The sequence below is a fragment of the Lissotriton vulgaris genome, chromosome 5 (assembly GCF_964263255.1).
Source record: "Lissotriton vulgaris chromosome 5, aLisVul1.2, whole genome shotgun sequence".
In the NCBI taxonomy this organism is placed as follows: domain Eukaryota; kingdom Metazoa; phylum Chordata; class Amphibia; order Caudata; family Salamandridae; genus Lissotriton; species Lissotriton vulgaris.
Window position 1 is genome coordinate 1,625,578,924 of NC_141693.1, and position 20,144 is coordinate 1,625,599,067.

Sequence of the window (20,144 nt, forward strand, 5' to 3'; positions counted from 1 at the left end):
ATGTTAATATGCACATATACTTTGAATCAGAAAATAACTTCCACACAAGCAAATTATGTAAATCACCCACTTCGAGTTGTCAATATGTATTCTTCAACACTTTAAAACTTTACAATTATAACACTTTGTCCAGGTGGGTAGCTTGGTCAGGAAGACTGGAGGGGCAGGGGGGTGGTGAGCTTCTGATTTTCTGACAATCAGGCTGGCATACCATGGTTAAATACATTATACAACAAGAAAGGTGCATGAGAGGGTTCTAAGGGGAAATGAAAAGGGAGAGGAATGCAGATTTGTAGGAGCACTAAGAGAGAATCTGACTATTTTGAAAAGGAACCAATATTTTTTAGGGCTTTCAAAATAGAGTGTGAGAAAGTGTGTATACGTTTTTGTGTGTATGTAAAAAAATCCTGCTGAAATCCGACTGACCTCTCATAATACCCGACTGAAAGCCCCTATACCCAACTATTTATCAGAAAATGCATTTATTAGGCGGGTGAAACACCCCAAACACCTCCCCTGTAGCTGCGCCCCAGACTTGGCCAAGGTAATCACTATCCTTTAGGAAGATATGAAAATACGCAGATGTAAGACTGGAACTAACATTAAATAGCCTTTATTAATATAAAATATATTGCATGAGTGTAAGCAATGCTTTACCGTCTATTGCACAGCATACTTTGAGGCAATAAGTGCAACTTTGAGTTTGCAGGGTATATTTTAAGGCATGAGGACTCATTGGGCGTTGACTATTTATGTGATTCCGATGCACGGGCAGTGCAACAGCCTTCATTTAAAGCCAATCGAAAATTGCATTCATCCACATTCATGAGAGCGAATTATTTTTCTTTTCAGTGAGTATTTTCGGCGTGACTTTTTCCTCATCCCTTTAAAAGCAAACTTTTCGGATTTCAGGGCGACGTGCACCCTTTTGCCTTTTAATGGTTAACAGCCAGTCTCCGAGCATGACCATGTTCACAGCGTGTTTAGTTAGCACAGCAAATCAGACTAAGGCCCCAGATGACCCAGTCTCTCTATCAAACGCTAATAACCGCTCATTGAGAGGAAAAGATGAGGGAGCATGCTTTTGAGAGACATTGTAGAATGAGGATTTCCAGCTATTTTCACCCTGCTGGAACAAGTAATGTTTGATTCATGCCTTAAGGTAATGACTGGAAAATGACTTCAGTGGTGGCTGACTGCATGGGACAAATGGGGACAGAAAAGGGTAGTGTTGTTATAATCACGCTGTATTTGTGAGCTCGGGTCAGGAGGCTGGGAGGGGGGGAGGGAGGTAGTATTTTTACGAACATTTTTGTGCAATACTTATCCGTTTGGTTGTTTTGTGCTTTACAACCTCGGACCTTCAGCATGAAATGGCGGATGCAGTTTCAAGTCTTTCACACAGTTGGAACATGAACGAAAAGACAGCACGTTGTGCTTTCCATGCACCTCCAGTGAATTCGCATTAATTTTCCACCGTTGTCCTTCTTATTAGACCAATGCTGCCGCGGTGGGATTAAATGCAGCATTTCCGCATTGTGCACGTCTTTCGCAGACACACGGAGCCGCCTTGTGCCAGATGTGTCTGCTCAAGCTGTGAAGTCTTGCGTCACCAGGTTAAAGACGTTGCTTTCCATAGATGTCTGCCATTTTCCCCAATGTCGCTTAATTTCAGCTTGTACCTAAACCATGGAATAAAGCAAGATGACAATGCTTTAAATTCATAACAAGCATCAATGGGCGTTATCCACACCCACCACACACCAGAAAATGCAACCCCTACATGTGGTTGTCTATACATTTGATTTCAAGAGCAATGAGTTCCAACTATGTGCCTTTGAACAACCAAAGTTCTTTTTCATAAAGAGCGTAAAAGTCTGGGTGTAGAGAAGCACAAAATACATACATAATTCTTCTAATACCACATAAGATATATTGACCGATGTTCTACCAAGGGAGCACTGTACATGGGGATACTATACCACAGATCTGACAAGCGGCCACCCTGAATAGGAAAGCGGTGTAGGACTGGGATGGTGCTCCAGGGTTTCTCTAAACATACACTATTGCATTTGGAGACGGTATGTACTGAATAATTGTACACTTTTTCGGCTATCAAGCTTATTTAATATACCACATTCCTTGGTGCTGCACATATGTTATTTTACCAATACAAAGGCAGGAGGAAGCCAGGTGCATGGTTGTGACAAAAATATTTTGGCCAAAGATTTAGCGTATATTAAACCTGCACTTGTTTATAAAATCTCGCTAGTGATAGATTTGTGCCCATGGAGACCTAGCAACATTATAACTTTCTCAATTTTACAATACTCATCAATGCCAAACCACAAGCGTGATCTTTCTAAAATGTAGATCAAACGTTTGAAACCTAGGTAAGTCCTCATTATATGAGTGATAATGGGAGAAAATTCAAATGCCTGGGCACCAACTCATTCGACACTCATAAATCTGGTTAGGATAAACATTATTTTGAATGTTAAAGGGTCCAGCCAGTGTAGAGACAATACACAATTTGCTTTACTAAGCCCTGCATCTCTAAGAATCATCAAAAGTAGACAATTCAGAATGTTTTTTTGCCTTTATGACGTCTGCTTCTGTTTGGAGATCTATTGTGACCTCATTTACTATGACCCCCTTAGAGGATCCTGTGATTGAAACATTTAATGATGGATATCTTATTTGTGGGATAAATAAAGAGATCTAACTTGTAGGATAAAAAATGTTATCCCTACTTGGAAGGTATAGGTTATGGTGGTCAGTACTTGGAATCTAATCAGAACTTCAGACACCATTGTAAGGACCATTATAAAAAAGATACTTGGTCCTCTTACCTGGTGTTGCAGTCTAATGGACATACTCGTTCTTTACTTTCAGCAGTTGACAGAAATATTTAGTAGACAGACTTGTGTAAATCGCATTGGAGTAAAGTAATACTATTGAACTCAAAACAAATACAATTTGGGTTCAAATCGTTTTTCTACAAATGAAAAAGTATTCCAATGTCAATTTGTTTTTGGAGCAACTGTGCTAATATTTAAGAAGCGGCTTTTTCTCAGTAGTACAATACTTTAGTTGTTTGAATTATTTCTTTCAAATACTGGCTGTTAAGCGGTAAAACAATGAAAATGTTCTGGGTGCACACAGTTGGGCACGAGATTCCACCAGATTAGTAGAATAGTCCATTGCTCAGATGTTGTAAAATGTTCAATAATCAGGGTGTATTTGTATTTAATAACAACAGACTGTAAAGGTTAGATGAGGCATGTTGGTCGCACGTGCCATGAAGACAAATCCAAAGTAACCCCATGCGTTCTGGATTTAAAAGTGTTACTGTACAACTTCAAACTTCTCTGTGGACTTTTTTTGTGTTCTAAATAGCTTATTTTCATGGAAACAGTATGACATAGAAAGCATGTAATACAAAGTCAAAGTCAAAAAGCTTTATTTCGATAAAATTTCATTATCATAAAAGCAAGTTAAAAAGAATTGGTAGTTAATAAAATTAGTAACACATATCCAGTTAATAGCAAAAAATATGACATTTACTAGAATTAATATTGTTTAAAAAGAAATTAAACAGAGTTTTTAAGCTTTCTGGCTCGAATAGCCCAAGCCCAGAATAAAAATTTAGCTAAGGCAGAAGGCATAGGGTACATAGCTGTCCGAAACAAGTATCCTGATAGCCACATCATGGCTCCTGGTTCCCAGTTGCCGGCACAAATTCTTCAGCCACGCCCTTCTTGGATTGGCATATTCATTGCAGACAAATAAGAAATGGGCTAATGTCTCTGGGTGAGCTAAACATGATGGACACAAGTCAGTTTTGTGTGTACAGGATTTCCATGTTTTGGTGAAAGTATTCAATGGCAAAGTACCCGTTCTGAATTTAAAATACAAAGACCGGGCAAACGGTTTCCCGATTATATCTAGGTAGGGTTCTCGCCTGGGACTGTCTTTAAACTTCAAAAAATTCTCTGTAAGCCTGCCAATGGATGTGCTAGAATGTCTTTGGGAGCAAATCCAATCCCGATAAAGGTTTTTAAGTACTTGTTTTGGAGGAGAGGTTCTGCTTGACCAAGAGTCCGATAGGCCCAAGTTCGACAATAAGGTTTTCATGTCTGTTAGCCATTTAACTCTGGCCCAATGTGGTGACGCCATTATTTCTTCCAGACCTCTGCCGTAGGCACTAAGTTCCTCTACCCGCCAAATACGGGCCCATAATAGGAGAGGACGAAATTTCGCGATTTCGCCAATCTGGGTGCAGCCAAGGTCCATAAATAAGGGTAAAAGTGGGGTGCTTTGAGGGAGGGACATTATTTGTCTGCAGAAATTATTCTCAGATTTTTGTAGAGCTTGAGAAGATGCAAAGCCCCAAAGTTCAGCTCCATAAAGTGCAGAGCTGACACCCTTGGCAGCATAGATCTCTAGGACTGTTCCTATTGGTTTGAACGAACTGGAACGTTGCTCCCTCAATAGGGCACCTGTGATCCTTTTATGATTCAACAGCATCTTATCTAAATGGGGAGTCCAATCCATTTTGTCTGAAATGCGTATCCCTAAATAGTCAAATACTTTTACCCTTTCCAGGGACTCGGTGTTTAAAATAGGGGGACGCACTTGCTGTTTAGGGGGATTAAGGACGAGGTATTTTGTTTTATTGGTGTTTATAACCAAGCCCCGGTCAGTACAGAAGGATTGGAAATTGTCCAAGAGTTTCTGTAGACCCATTGGGGTTTTAGAGATTAGGAGCGTGTCGTCCGCGAAGAGGAGGGTCGGTATGCGTACCCCCGCCAGGGATGGTTCGTCAGATGGAGATTTAAGTAAGTGCTCAACCACCCCATTGATGTACAAGGAGAAAAGGGTGGGAGCCAGAACACATCCCTGGCGGACCCCTCTCTCGACCGGAATACAGCCCGTTTTCTCCCCTCCAGAGCCCCACCTAATTTGGGCAAAGCTGTCCTGATGGAGCCTGACTAGTAGGGAAAGTAGATACTGTGGGAGCCCCATGTTGGCCAGGACCTTCCATAGCAAGTCCCTGGGGACAAGGTCAAAGGCAGTCTTTAAATCAATAAATGCGAGATAAAGACTGCCCTTGCCTATCACTACCACCTTCCAGTAAATCATCATAAGCCTGAAGGCCTGCTCTATCGTTCCAGTGCCTACTCTAAAACCGGCCTGAAAATCGGTAAGTATTTTGTTTTCATCTACCCAGTTGAGTATCCTGAGTAGAATAACTTTACCGACAACTTTTTGGCTTACATCTAGCAAGCTAATCGGCCTATAATTGGACGGATCATCCCTTGGGCCTTTCTTGTGGATGGGAACCACCTCTGCCCCCTTCCATGACACGGGAATGGGGGCACCCCTACAGATGGCAAGAAGGAGGGAGTGGATTAATTTGCCCCAATTAGCACCATCGGATTTTAGCAGGTCCCCCGGGATACCATCAGGTCCTGCAGCTTTTTGTGGAATGATGGAGTTAATAGCATATTCTACTTCCTTCAGTGTAAAGTCAGGATCGCTGGGGAGAAGAATATAATTAATGTAAGGAGAGGATTGGACAGACCCTCTTCCATTCAAGTCGTTGTGGCAGGAATAAAGTTTGGCAAAATGAGCCTCCCATACCTGCCCCGAAATGTTGCAGGTTACAAGGTCGCTATCCGGTCTGTTTCGTGCCCTTATGGTGTCCCAGAAGGATTTAAAGTCTTTTTTCATACTGGCTTCCTTAAGGGTTAGCCAGTAGGCATCCTCCCACTCCCTTTTAGGTACCTGTAGGGCCTTTTTATGGTCTCTTCTGGCAATTTGGATTAGTGGGGGGGACTTCCCTTTGACTGCCTCTATTAGGCGAGATTTGGCCTTCCTGCATGTTGCCGAATACCAATCGTGTTTACCTTTAGGTTTAAGTAAAGATTTTTGTTTCCCTGGGGGCAATTGTACCCAAAAGAGGTCCCCTATGATTTTTACGGCAGCTTCAAATATAGCAGTGGCCTTGTCTGCTGCTATAGTTAGATCAATAGAGCCAATTTCGGCTTGCGTGCCCTTAACCACTTAGTCTATTGTGGATAGTTTGTCGGTGTTACACATAATCTTACTCCACTTTAGACGCCTGCCACAAATGGCAACAGTAATCCCCTGTGGGCGGCTTAGAGAGACTGGCAATACTTCGATGGGCCAAGGATTTTTTAAGGATAAGGAGAGTGGGTTATGGTCGCTCTCTATGGTATTGGTAATAACCATGTCGTTAACATGGCTCCAGAGGCCCCTATCCAGCAGAATATAGTCAATCCGTGTGCATTGACCAACTCTGTTAAATGTGGGAGCACCCTGGAGGTCAGATCGAGTGCGACCGTTGGCAGCTCTTAATCCAAACTCCAATGTGAGTGCATTTAGATGGATTGCACTGCGAGTCCAGCGCTTGATGGGTGGGATAGAGAGGGTAGGGATACCCCATCTGCTATCCTCTTCTCCTAGGTCTGGTATTCCTTCTAGGGGGAGTGGTTCATATGTGCAATTAAAATCCCCTGCTACTAGGATATGCCCAAGTCCACTCTGCTCTCCTAGCTGAGCCTCAAGCTCCATCATTGTAGGTGAGATGCACCCATTTTTTGTTCCCCTGATATAAACATTATAGAGGTCAACAGTTATACTTCCCCGTAGGCCCAATAGGGAGACACCAAGAATATCCGGGGTTCCTGCCTTTTTAGTAATTATCCTGCAGTTAAGCAGGATACTTATCCAAATAATAAGCCCCCCCGATGGCCGCCCCTTCCCTGCCTTGGATTTGACTGCTGGTGTAGAAAAAGTGACAAACCCCACCCGGTGCAGTGGTTCAGTGGCCCATGTCTCTTGGAATATACAAATTGTATGGGCATCGACCAGGGCATTCCACTCCGGGAGGCCTAGTTTCCTTGAGATCCCAGCAAGGCTCCAACTAAGGATTTTTAACTCGCCATGTGCTGAGTTTCCGTCTGAGATCACAGTACATTGGGGGTTAGATAAATCTCCACTGTCCCTAATTAATGTAGGTGGTGACACCTCTAAGTTTGTAGGGAGAGATGTGCCCAGCACTGCATCCTTCATAACGATATTAACACGAGGGAGGTTAGTATCTAAGCCTCCCTTAGGAGAAAGTCAATCAACCTCATCCAATACACAGTACCTATTTGGATGGGCAAACTGTGTATAGGAGGGGTTGAAGGACAGAGATGGAGACGGATCCTGCCATGGCTGTTGCCATTGATGATTAACAGTGAGTGGTGGCTGAGGAAGTTGTTGCCACTGCTGGGTAGGTTGGAAAAAAGGTGGTAAGGGGTGGAAAGGTTGTTGCCACTGGGGGCCAACATGGTGCGGGACAAAAGGTGGAAAGTTAGGCGGCTGCTGCCAATGGTTAGGGGCATATTGAGGGGGACGTACAGGCCCTTGATTACTTGGAATAATTGGCCGGTGGAAGTTGGGTCTTGTCGAGTTGGGGAGGAAGTAAGACAAGGGGAGTGGTTTGATCTGGGTGGCAGGACCGCTGTTAGGTGCATTACAGATGAAAGTCGCAGCCCCCACATCCCTAAAATTAACAGTAATTACATCCCCTGATATTGTTTTCTTACTCCTACCCACCCAATCCCCTCTACGCACAGTAAGAATTTCCCCACTCATACTACTGGGTAGTGGTCTGTGTAGTTGGAGCCACTGGGCACATTTATTTCTTAACTCTACATAGGTCTCTTTAACTCCTTCCTTCAGTGGGGGGACAGCAGTCAACACAACCACAAAAGGAGAAACTTCTGGTGGCAGACTAATAGACTTATAACGAGTCTGCCTTGGCTTAGGGGCTTCAGAGTTATTGGTAGAGTGAGAGGCTAGGATATTCGTAGGTTTCCCTTTGGGGTCCGTGGCTTGGGAGGTGGTAGATTTGGTACCAACGGCTAATTGCTGAACGGATGAAGGATTGCTCACCACTTTTGTAGTGGAAATAGGTGGTGGTTGAGCAAGGTTGTTCCCTGAATGGGGAGAATGTGATGCTGGTTGGTCTTTGGAAGATGGGAAGATTTTCGCTTTATCAGTTGTGGACTTAGTGACCTTAACTGGCGGTTGGGGATTGGGTGGTAGTTCTCTGTACCCTTGTTGCTGAACAGGCCCAAGCTCATTAATCTTGTTGGGCCATTTAGTTTAATGAGCGATGTTAGTCTATCAAGTTTAGAAATCAAGGGTTTAATTTGGGCCGCTATTGTAGCTTCAAGATCATGCTTGAGGTCCGTGACCATGTTTTCGACCCAGCATGGGATGCCAGGCGCTGTATGTGGAGTAGGTGTCACCAAATTATGATTGCTAGCTTTGGCTTTGGTCTTCTCCTTAGGTTTAGACTCCTTAGTTTTGGACTTAGTTACTACTTTTGTGGGGATAAAAGTAACCTTTCCCCTGGAATCACTGGGCACGTAAGGGGTCGACTTGGCAGTTAACCCATCCAGACCCGGCTCCGTCTCTCTGGGTGTCCGACAGGCTTCTAGGTCTGGGGTCGCCTCCAGATCCACAAAGGACGGGTCCGACTCCGAACAGGTAACTGACAAGTCGACGGCACTCGGTACTGTAACAGTGCCTATGGTGGTCAAGGGCAAGGGCAAGGAGCAATTGTTCGAAGCTTGCTGAGAGGGTGAATTTGCATTTGCAAGGGAGCCCAGGGAAGAGCGCTTGGCATTCATGAGGTCCAGGGAGACTCTTTTCTCTAGGAGTACAATGCTCTTGTCGATTGTCTCATTTACCCTTGAGATGAAAAGGTCAATGGGGCCAGTCACTTGTGCTACCTCCGTAGCTTTTTTGGTACAGCTTCTTGTTTTGTGCCGCATGGTTGGCGTTGACAATGAAAAGGCTATACCAGGTATTGGGTGGCTGTGGCCTCAACGAAGGCTAAGTAACAATCGGCCTACCTGGATAGTTGTTTCAGGGCGATGAGACAGGGATTCAGGGCCTGGGCCGTCCTCTACCGTCCTTGAACGGCCTTAAACGGCCCGCTCTTTGCCCGCTCTTTGCCCGGTCTTCGCCCCGGTGGCCGCCCCGCGCGCGTCCCGCGTGCGCGTTTGGACTGCACGAAGTTATAGGAGGCACAGGTGAGGCGAAGGGGGCGGGAAGAGGACCAGCTGCGGACGATCAGCGCCGTGCTGCACGCTGGTCCTCGCAGTCCCGCCTCGAGGAGAAGGGTTGATGTTAGCTCCCTGGAATCGCGTTGGTGCTCCTGTGCACTCCGAGGTGTCCTTGGGCAGGTTGGTCAGCAAAAGTCTTGCCTTCGAGCGGCTCCCGCGAAGCGGGGGCCGCGAGGCGTGGAGATTTAAGCAGGCGCTGGAAACAGGGAAGAAAGGCTGAGCGGCAAGCAGGCAGCGCTCTCAGCGTCCCAAAGGCAGAACATGTAATACATGCATACATGAAGCCTACTAGAAAATGCTAATGCCAGTAAAGATATCAATTGCCTACAACCGTGTGCAAAGGGGGAAAATAGATTAACAGAGTCTGATTCAAACTTGTCGACAGGCAAAAGGCGATGTCCTGCAATGGCAACGGCAACATATTCAGCCTTATTCATGAAGGCTAAATCGGCTCGCAAAGGGCCGGATTCTGAGAATCCGGCCCTTTGCGAGTGCGATTTTTGCTTTTGGGATTCAGCATCCCAAAAGCAAAAATCGCTAATTGCGATGTCGCAAATGTGCGAGGAAATGACATTTAAGGAATCTCTATTTGAGATTCCTTAAATGCTATTCAACATCCTATTACAATTTGCGATTTCGCTATTTCTAGGCGCAATTTACCGCGAGGTCAGACCTCGCGGTAAATTGCGAAAACTCAGAAAAATGCATTTAAATGCATTTTTCTGAGTTGCATGTTACACACACACATGTCCTTTGGACATGTGTGTGTGCAACACCTGTGTCACAGATCATTTGAGGGGTGCTACAGGGTGTCCTGTGGACACCCCTGGCACCCTTCAAATCGCAATCTTATTTGCGATTAGCTAATTGCTAATCGCAAATAAGGAATCAGTAGGAGTCGCATTTTATTATGCGATTCCTACATGATTACCGTTTTGCGAGTCCTTAATAGCGAATCGCTATGATTCGCTATTAGGGGCTCGCAAAACGGCCCCTTTATGAATAAGGCTGTAAGTTTGCTAATTAGAGCATATAAAAACAGTAATGCATAGCCCTAAAAAATACGTGTTTGGAAAGGGGTTATGGTAGACATACCCTTTCTGTGAACTTTTGAAATAGACACTTAGCCTCCAGGTTCAGGATGATAGTTACGTTAAAGGTTTTAGGCTGCAGTTGTAGTAGGGGCATTGGGGTCCTCAAGTATGAAATGGTGAGTGGTAGGGCAAGAGGCAGGCAAACCCTAAATTAACCTGTGAAATAACCCTGTCCTCACCGTCTTCTAGCTTGGCACAGAGCAGTCAGGGTTAACTCTAGAGGCAGTTTGTAAAGTATTTGTGCAACACTTCAAACAGTTAAACAGTAAGAACATCACAAAAAATGATTCCACAACAGGTTAGAGGAATGTAGCTTAATTTAATAAAAAAACAACACCAAAAAGACAAATATCAAAAAAGTAGAACTTAGGATCTTGAATTTGAAAGTTTTTAAGAAAATAACACCAAGAAGCAAAAAACGCTATTTGGGATATCTGGTCACACTGGATGGGGGCAAAGTCAAAAGTTTAGGGCCTCCATTATGGAGCATGGGCTGGCTACAGAGGCCCAGTTAGGCCCGCCGAACCAAAGTATGCTAAATTCTGGTTTCCGAGCATTTGGGTGGAACTGCAATGAAGATGCGTCACACAGCAGAGTCAATGTGTCGATTCTGGAATGCAGTGAGGCTGCGGGGGAGGTCCCTGATGCATTGACATTGGGGATCCTGTCAACTTGGCTTGCAATCCAAAGGCCGGTGTCGAGCATGCAAGGCACAGTGGAGATCACGCGTCGGTTCCGATAAGCGGTGAACCTCTCTATGATGGCTTATGAGACCTTCCTGCTAGAGCAGGTATGGTTTCAAACAAAGTTTCAGTTTTGTGTGATTTGCTAATTCCCAATGTCATACTGTTCTACTCAAGTCGCTCTATCTTTGCTGTTGTTTTAGAGAAGATTAGGAGCTGTATATCACATTATATTATCACAATTTCTATCTATTTTAGACAAATAAGTAGAGTTTGTTATGAGTTAAAGCATTTTATTGTTCATTGCATCTCATAAAAGTCAATAATCAATAAATAAACAATACTTTCATAATGAAGTGCAGTGTGTGTGTTTCATTATAAAAACAATTTTGCAGGATAACCATTCATTCGAAAAAAACAAGTCAGTCTCAAAGGTCAAGATCCAATTAAATGCTGCATTTACAAGTTCTTAGCTCTGTTAACTTTAATATCAGAATGCCCTAGTGTATTAGGCCTAGCACATTTAAGTATGATTGCCTAGCGCAATTGTTGCATAAATTTCATGTTTTAAGTCTCATTAGCTTTGCTTATTATTTAACATTATTTCTCAATATTTTCTAACACTTCTCCAAATCCCCCTCTGATGGTTATCAAACCGTCTCATTTTCTTCACAAATTAATCTTGAGAGTTCACTCTCATCCTCTGTGAAGCAATTCTTTCTTTTCAAAGCTCTAGTTCCTCTCAATCGCTTGTATTCTTGATTCTTGGTGAATTCTAATTCTAATTTTTTTATAATCTGTTTATTTGTTTCTCTGTTCTTTCTCTTATTAAAACAATATCTATAACCTTTATAAAAAGCAAATAAAGGCAATAATCAAAACCTTGCTATAAAAACTGGCACAAATATAGCTCTAAGAACTACTCCTCCTCCAGTGGTAGAAACTAATTTTCCTTGATTTTCTAAAACACTAGTGTTAGAAATGGGGTTTCTAGTTGGCTGGGGTACGCACCTCAGCCAGGCAGAACCACTCTTGTCAAGGCAAGGGAGTTAAACACCGAATATAACAACACACTCACACAGCAGTGATACAGCAGTGATACACTAGGCACACTTAAAAAGAAACTCCACACAAGGTTATATAAAAATATCCTTTGTATAATCCATAATAACACAATAGAACACAATCATAAACATTACATTGTGCCACCAGGAACTTGTCATGACTTCATAGGGATTTCATAAATCACTTGGCCAATTGTGCCGTGGTCGCAAACATCACAAGGAGGGAAACCAGTAACTACTGGTTTGATCACCTGAAGCATAAAACCTTATGCAAACACATCATCCACTGTGGACCTATTGGAAATAGCCATCAATTAATGGTAACTTGTAGTACCCACTTGTAGAGTGCCCACATTAGGAAACTTATGGCCACCGTCGGCCTACTACCATTACTGCAAACATGATGGAGCAATTACTCCTAGCTTTCACAGGTTACCAAATCTCCTTGGTTATACACACCGTGGTGAATGTCCTGCACACCCGCCCCGGGGTCCTCATAGTCCTGCCACTGCCGTGCCAGGACGTCCTATCCTCCTGAACCCAAGAAGGCAATGGATTGAACCGGGAAGAAAAACACCTCCTTCCCACCGGTGGTGAGGACACTTCACCCCAATACCCTCCACCTGAGGTATGGCCGTGGCAGCCCCGCAGGTATGGCGTGCAGTTGCCGGCTTCACAGGCGGTGGTAATATTACAGTGGAGACCTACCCCGGTCTCTACCCTCCACTGACCTGGCAACGTCATTCCTTCTCTGCTGTATGCAGTACAGTGGACCCCTGCCCACGACGATGCTTCCAGAGGGACTCGCTCTGATCTTCACAAGGGCAGGTTCGACACTGAAGGAAAAATAGCACTGGTACTGGCGGCCGCGCCGAGGTCAGGCACTTTGGGATAGGCAACCATGGCAATTCTCACTCTCCACTGCTTTACTGTTGGGGACGCGGCTTCACTTTAGCCCTGCCAAAAACCAGACTCGGCCAAGCAGCCCGCCCTCTCTGCCTGGCTTCCGGTGGCTGCAGCTTCTCTTTCATAGCGCAACTGTGTCCACCACATTCAACGTTGGAGCCCATTTTTCGAGCTCCTGGAAACAGAGTGAAAGAACCCTCAACGCACTTCTGGAGTGCAGGACACAGCACTTAGGGCCAAAGCAAAGATGAAGCAATCCCCATACACTTATCAGGGATAAGTCAAGTGCTCTTCACGAGCTGTATTGATTGGGACGCGCCACTGAGTCCCCAGAGAAAACTAGGGTAGAGGACAGGGTCTAGGCAGGTGCACACAGGGTCACCCCGCAGAGTGTCAGTCCTTTCAGCCACCAGCAGGCAGCAGATCAGTCCCCAATGGCGGTTCCTCCTTGCCACACCAGTCCTCTCACCATCAATGCAGTGTCTTCTGTTTCAGTTCTTTTAAATGGGGTCACATCCCCAGTGCTTATAGTCCAAAGTCTTAGTTCTCCAGTTCTGGGGACACTTTAAAACTTTAAAATTACATTTGCACATGCACAACTCCCCCCATCCACAGTGTAAGGCTTTGCTCCAGACACACCACAGGGGAGCAAAGGCAGCATTGGGGAAAGCAGACACAGCCCGATCCAGGGGAAGGTGCTACTCCTCCAACCACTCCAAATGCAGACCTGGCCTATTTAGCCTAGCGCTGAGTCACCCAGGCAGAGCAGGACAAACCTCAAACCCCCCCCCCAGGACTGGCTGGAGGGAATACACATTCCCTCCCTCCTGTCAGTTAGAACAAGACCGTCAATACACATCAAGCAGGACACAAAGACACAGCATACTGAAATGCCCACTTCTAAAAGTGGCATTTCTAAAATAGTAATAATAAATCTGCTTTCACCAATAAGCAAGATGTACCACTTCTTTTCCAAACATACCACACATGGTTACTCTTTCCCCTCTCATGTCAGGAATTACCACTTAAGCACATATCAAGGAATCCCCAATGCATCCCTATGAGAGGGCAGCCTCGCATCAGTGAGAAACAAAATAGGCTGTTTATCACTACCAGGACATGCCACACAGTTAAGGCACATGCCCTTCCATCTACCCACACAGCACCCTGCTCATAGGGCTAGCTAAGGCCTACTTTGGGGGTGACGGATAAGTAGTACAAGGGGAGTTGCAGATGTGGCAATCACTTTATATGCCACGTAACAGTGGCAGTAAACTGCAAACGCAGACCATGCAGTGGCAGAGGCCTGATACAGGTTGGAAAGGCTACTTTGGTGGGTGGCGCAAGCAGCACTGCAAGCCCACCAGTTGCATTTAATTTACTGGCCCTGGGTATATGGGATACCATTGTACAAGGGACTGATAGGTAAATTAAATATGCCAAACAGGTGTAGACCAATCTTAGCAAGTTTACCATGGGGAGCACATGCACTTTAGCACCTATCAGCAGTGATAAAGTGCCCGGAGTCATAACACCACCAACAACAGATCAGAAAAAAAAAGTCGTAACAATGACTTGCGGAGGGGACAGAAAGTGTAGGATTTAATATCCAACACCTTCCCTACTGTTGCAAATACTGGAGTTGAATAGTAAATTATACTATTCAAACATCCAGCGCCCTTCCTAGAGCAAGTCGTTGTTACGATTTGCGGGGTAATGGTGTGTGTTGTTCCAAAGTGGTTGTTGTGACGACTGCGTTGTAATTGCATGCACCGAAAAAAGCCATGCGATGTAAGGCAGCATATTCGTCTAAAATAATATCAAGCTGTGTCCATTTCTTTTGCTTGTGGACAAAGGTTCATGCTGTCCTGTAAGGTGACTTTTGAAAGAATCATGTTGTGATTTGAGCAATATTATTCAAAGTGTTCTTGCTTGTATACTAAGCTAAGCGAAATACTACATGTGATTATATATGACAGAGGTACGTGATGGTATATAATCTCCTCTGCAGCTGGTGAAGGTGAGTGTGCACAGACATAACAATCTTTTTCATCTAGGGCCTGGGTGTATTCTTGAGCTAACCTAGAATAAACATTGGTTGTGTAATCTTCTTTCATATAGTTCTCTAATGACGCCTTCAACTTCATCTCATTTATTGTGTGTGCAAATGCTGTAGTTTCAGATGTAGACATAGGCTTATATAGCTTTGGTGTACAATAAATCCCTATAGTGGGGGGGGGGATTTGCGTTCCTGCGCAGGAACGCCTCCTTAAAGTGGCTGAGTGAAATCTACAAGATTTCACTCAGTCACTTTTAGGCCAATGCTGCATCAAAACCCTGCGCCTGCTTGAAGCAGGCGTAAGGCTTGACGGAGCATTGGACAAATAGGGCCCCCCAGAGCATTGCTGGAGCTGCGTCATGCTTGCGACGCAACTCCAGCAATGCGCCGCCTTTACGGCACAGATGCGTCATGCATCTGTGCCGTTTTTGCCCCATGGTGCGCCGCATTGTAAATGCGGCGCACCATGGGTGGCGGAGCTGCGGCGCACAATAATTGGCGCATCCCTGGGGATGCGCCAGTTATTGTAAATATGTCCCGTAATGCTTATAATGATCTTGCATCCATTTTTGGTTAGGAAACAGGTTTATCTGTAGTCAGATTGTTGAACACAAATATTGCAGCAATAAGTCAATATTTTAACTTCATATTTTTCTTAAAGCATTTTCTAGCCATTTTTTTTTTTTGCAAATCATTCTTTCAGCCTTATTTACATATATCTTTGTATAGTCATCCCAAACCCTAATCTGTCTTCTTCTAAGTGTGATATCCCTATTCTCCTACTGCACCCTTGGGCCTAGGGGAATCTTCTTATTTCTTTTTTTCAGCAACTTAGTCCAAATTTGTATCCAGTGCAACGTAATAAAGATTCAAACAGTTCCAATCTAAGGTCAATTACATCCTGGAGATACATTCAACACTTGATTTGTGTTGTAGGTCCATTTAGGTGCAAAATACCTACGACAAGGCACTCTCTTTTTTACCTTCTTAGTGCCTGTTGATCTTCTTCTGCCGCTTGACAAACTTGATCTCAATTTCTTCTGTATTTACAACAAGGGGTGGTGAGGGACAGAGTCTCTGAATTAAGCAGAAAGCTCTCACCCAGCCAAGAGATCAGGGCTAGATCCAACACCGTTTTTTAGCTCACTGCACCATCCCAGTTTCAGAACCTGGCTGTATGCAAATTAGTCTGTTCCTGTCCCAGTGCATGATGGGAACAGGGCAAACCAAACTACAAAAGCCAATTCTTACATTGGGAAGGAAACAAGCTCCTGGGGACCGGTTTCTGGCATTACAGCCGTCTTCGGCCCGGTTTGCTTGAATCCTGATGGTGCAATGAGCAAGGAAATGCCAGAAACCGGTCCCCGGTAGCTTGTTTCCTTTCTGGTGAAGAATTGGCTTGGTAGTTTAGTCTGCCCTGTTCCCATGATGCACTGGGCCAGGGACAGACTGATTTGCATATAGCCAGGTTCTGAGCTGGGATGGGGCAGTGAGATAAATAACGGTGATGGATCAAGCCCTGATCTTTGGACTGGGTAAGAGTGGTCTGTTTAACCCAGACACTCTGTTCATCACCACCCCCTTTTTAGGTCTCGCCCTGGAATTCGCATCCGAAGGATGCGTCCAGGGTCGGAGACTTATAGCTGCCTGACACCGGGGAATGAGGGACAAGAAACTGTGACGAGCTTATCCTGGCTGGATTGAGCTGCGTGCACGCGCGTCAACATTCACGCATGCGCACATCACAGCCACACGCATACACAGCACTCACGCATGCGCACATACACACGCATACACAGGCACACCCCCGTCACCTACACGCATACACAGAGACCCCTCCACACACACCAGCCCCTCTCCTCTCGGCTCCACACACACGCACACGCATTTACACTTACACAGACACGCAGGCACCCAGACAGGCAACCCCCCCCCCCCTCACCCCCCCCTCACCCTCCCCTCACACACACGCATACACACAGACTCCAGGACACATACACACACACATGCACGCTCACACACATACACAGCCCGCCGCCGCGTGCGCGCGCGCACACAGATGCCCCTCCCCCCCCCCCCCCCCCCCCAAGGCGAAGCCCCACTCACCGGCTTCCTCAGTGCAGCGGCTCCCACCGGCAGCAAGACTCTTCTTCGGCACCGGGGCGCAGGGTAGGCTCCTGCCTGCTCCGGTGCTCCAAACAATCGCGGCTCTTCCGTGGGAGGCGGGGTAGGCTCCCGCCCTCCTACTTCCGGTTGTCCCGCCCGGCCTGCCTGACTTCCTGGTCGCAGGCCGGCGCAAAACGCTGAAGAGTGCTTGTTTGGATTTAGAATAAGCCCCCGCCCCCGTGTTCTGGGAAACTGCGTGTTTTTTAGGTCGGTTCGAGTTCCTGACGGTGAGGGAGAAGCAGAAGCAGCCTCGAATACAGATTTCCAGTGTTCGGCAGATTAAAGGCCCCCGGTGCATTGTTCGAATACCACGAGATTAGTTTCCAAGGAGACGGATGTCCGTTGCTATAGGCACCGGGGGCCAGGAATTAGGATTGTGGTTTTTTTTTTCATCTTGATCACGCAAACCGGTTGCTCACGCTCCACAATTTAAGCGTCCGTTTACAAAACCCGACAGGAAAGCTGAAGAGCGGATTGCTTCCTGGAATTTATTTTCCTCTCCCGCCACTCGTTTCCATGTACACAGCGTTTGGTATTAACCCCCCACCCCCCAACCAAAGTCGCTCCTCTTTCTTTTTTGTTGGGGCCGAATACCTGAGTGGGTCTGTACTTTTCAACAGTATTATGCGCACACATACCATTTTTGTAAACAAGTCCAACTGCCCTTGGAAAATCCTTTCCATCATACCCTACTGATCGCAAATCCGAGAGATTTCGGCTCTTAACCAAGGTATAAGCAGAGATTGTGGGTCCATATCTTCAGAATATGAGACCCATCGACATGCTTGAGCCGCAAGGACCGAAAGTGAATGCATATTGATTGTAACTACAGTTTATTAAAACTTACAATAAAATAATGCTCGTTACAATAAAAAAACACAGTAAAAGAGCTATTTAGTCTCGTGTTAAGATCACATAGCAGACATCGTTCCCTGTTTAAACACAATGCTAATTCGATAGCATTATTGCTGAATCCGTGCTCAGTCAAGAGGAGCGTGCTAGGTGCATTGTTCCATGCCAATAAGAACATGAAGTAGAGTGCGGAAAAAGTGTGTGGTGCATGTTTTAAAATGAGCAGAAATAGGGCTGGGGCAGGAACAGGACTGATCATTAAATAGGGCTCAGAGACGACGAAAAGTGCATGTTATAACATCAGAAGTTAAACACATGAGAGCTGTTGGACCGTGGCCGTGGTTTGTAGAATAATGAAGTTGCTTGTTGGCGAGGAAAGGCATGAATAATGAAGAGAAAACTGAACCACCGTCATAAAAGGCCCAGAACCGTTATGCACTCGGAATACGGCAAACGTGGACAGTGACTTGGCGTGCGTGCTCTGCGGTGCCAGCGCGGTCAGGGCACAGTTATCAGGTACCCCTATTCTGTGATGCCAGCAAGGTCAATTTTGATTCAGCAAAGGTCATACATTTTGGGAATTTCCCAAAGCATAAGATCTTCTTGAAGTGAGGCTATAATACCTTCGTACATGTGCGGGTTCCGGCTGTTTCAAGAACACTCTCTTCTCGGACGGGGCAAGTGCAGATATGGCAAATATCTATCTTTGGGTAGTGGCAGAGCCGGCAAGCGGTCCCGCCGGCATTCCGGCTTCTCCAGGCCAGGAGATTGCATGCAGTGTGAAGAAGCTGCCTTATCGACAATTCAACAGTCTGAGTTTCGCCTTTAGACTAACAGTGAGTGCAGAGTGCGTGCAGAAACAGTGAGTGCAGAGTGCATGCAGAGTGAGTGCAGAGTGACAGTGAGTGCGGAGTGACAGTGAGTGCGGAGTGACAGTGAGTGCGGAGTGACAGTGAGTGCAGAGTGACAGTGAGTGCTGAGTGACAGTGAGTGCGGAGTGACAGTGAGTGCGGAGTGACAGTGAGTGCGGAGTGACAGTGAGTGCGGAGTGACAGTGAGTGCAGAGTGAGTGCAGAGTGACAGTGAGTGCGGAGTGACAGTGAGTGCGGAGTGACAGTGAGTGCGGAGTGACAGTGAGTGCGGAGTGACAGTGAGTGCAGAGTGACAGTGAGTGCAGAGTGACAGTGAGTGCAGAGTGACAGTGAGTGCAGAGTGACAGTGAGTGCAGAGTGAGTGCAGAGTGCGTGCAGAGTGACAGTGAGTGCAGAGTGCGTGCAGAGTGACAGTGAGTGCAGAGTGAGTGCAGAGTGAGTGCAGAGTGACAGTGAGTGCAGAGTGACAGTGAGTGCAGAGTGACAGTGAGTGCAGAGTGACAGTGAGTGCAGAGTGACAGTGAGTGCAGAGTGACAGTGAGTGCAGAGTGACAGTGAGTGCAGAGTGACAGTGAGTGCAGAGTGCGTGCAGAGTGACAGTGAGTGCAGAGTGCGTGCAGAGTGACAGTGAGTGCAGAGTGCGTGCAGAGTGACAGTGAGTGCAGAGTGAGTGCAGAGTGAGTGCAGAGTGACAGTGAGTGCAGAGTGACAGTGAGTGCAGAGTGCGTGCAGAAACAGTGAGTGCAGAGTGACAGTGAGTGCGGAGTGACAGTGAGTGCAGAGTGACAGTGAGTGCAGAGTGACAGTGAGTGCAGAGTGACAGTGAGTGCAGAGTGACAGTGAGTGCAGAGTGACAGTGAGTGCAGAGTGACAGTGAGTGCAGAGTGACAGTGAGTGCAGAGTGACAGTGAGTGCAGAGTGACAGTGAGTGCAGAGTGCGTGCAGAGTGACAGTGAGTGCAGAGTGACAGTGAGTGCAGAGTGACAGTGAGTGCAGAGTGACAGTGAGTGCAGAGTGCGTGCAGAGTGACAGTGAGTGCAGAGTGCGTGCAGAGTGACAGTGAGTGCAGAGTGCGTGCAGAGTGACAGTGAGTGCAGAGTGAGTGCAGAGTGAGTGCAGAGTGACAGTGAGTGCAGAGTGACAGTGAGTGCAGAGTGCGTGCAGAAACAGTGAGTGCAGAGTGACAGTGAGTGCGGAGTGACAGTGAGTGCAGAGTGAGTGCAGAGTGACAGTGAGTGCGGAGTGACAGTGAGTGCAGAGTGACAGTGAGTGCAGAGTGACAGTGAGTGCAGAGTG

General features: G+C 46.0%; 1 protein-coding gene across 1 annotated transcript in view; it reads right to left on the minus strand.

Annotated features, from left to right (window-relative positions):
• Positions 1-995: 995 nt before the first annotated feature.
• The window catches only part of LOC147716860 (vasoactive intestinal polypeptide receptor 1-like), a 631,302-nt gene continuing 612,153 nt past the window's right edge, over positions 996-20,144 (minus strand). Inside the window, exon 14 of the mRNA XM_086919813.1 lies at positions 996-1,682. Coding sequence (XP_086775939.1) covers positions 1,590-1,682 — 93 coding nt within the window. The 3' untranslated portion in view covers positions 996-1,589. The remainder of the gene's footprint in view (positions 1,683-20,144) is intronic.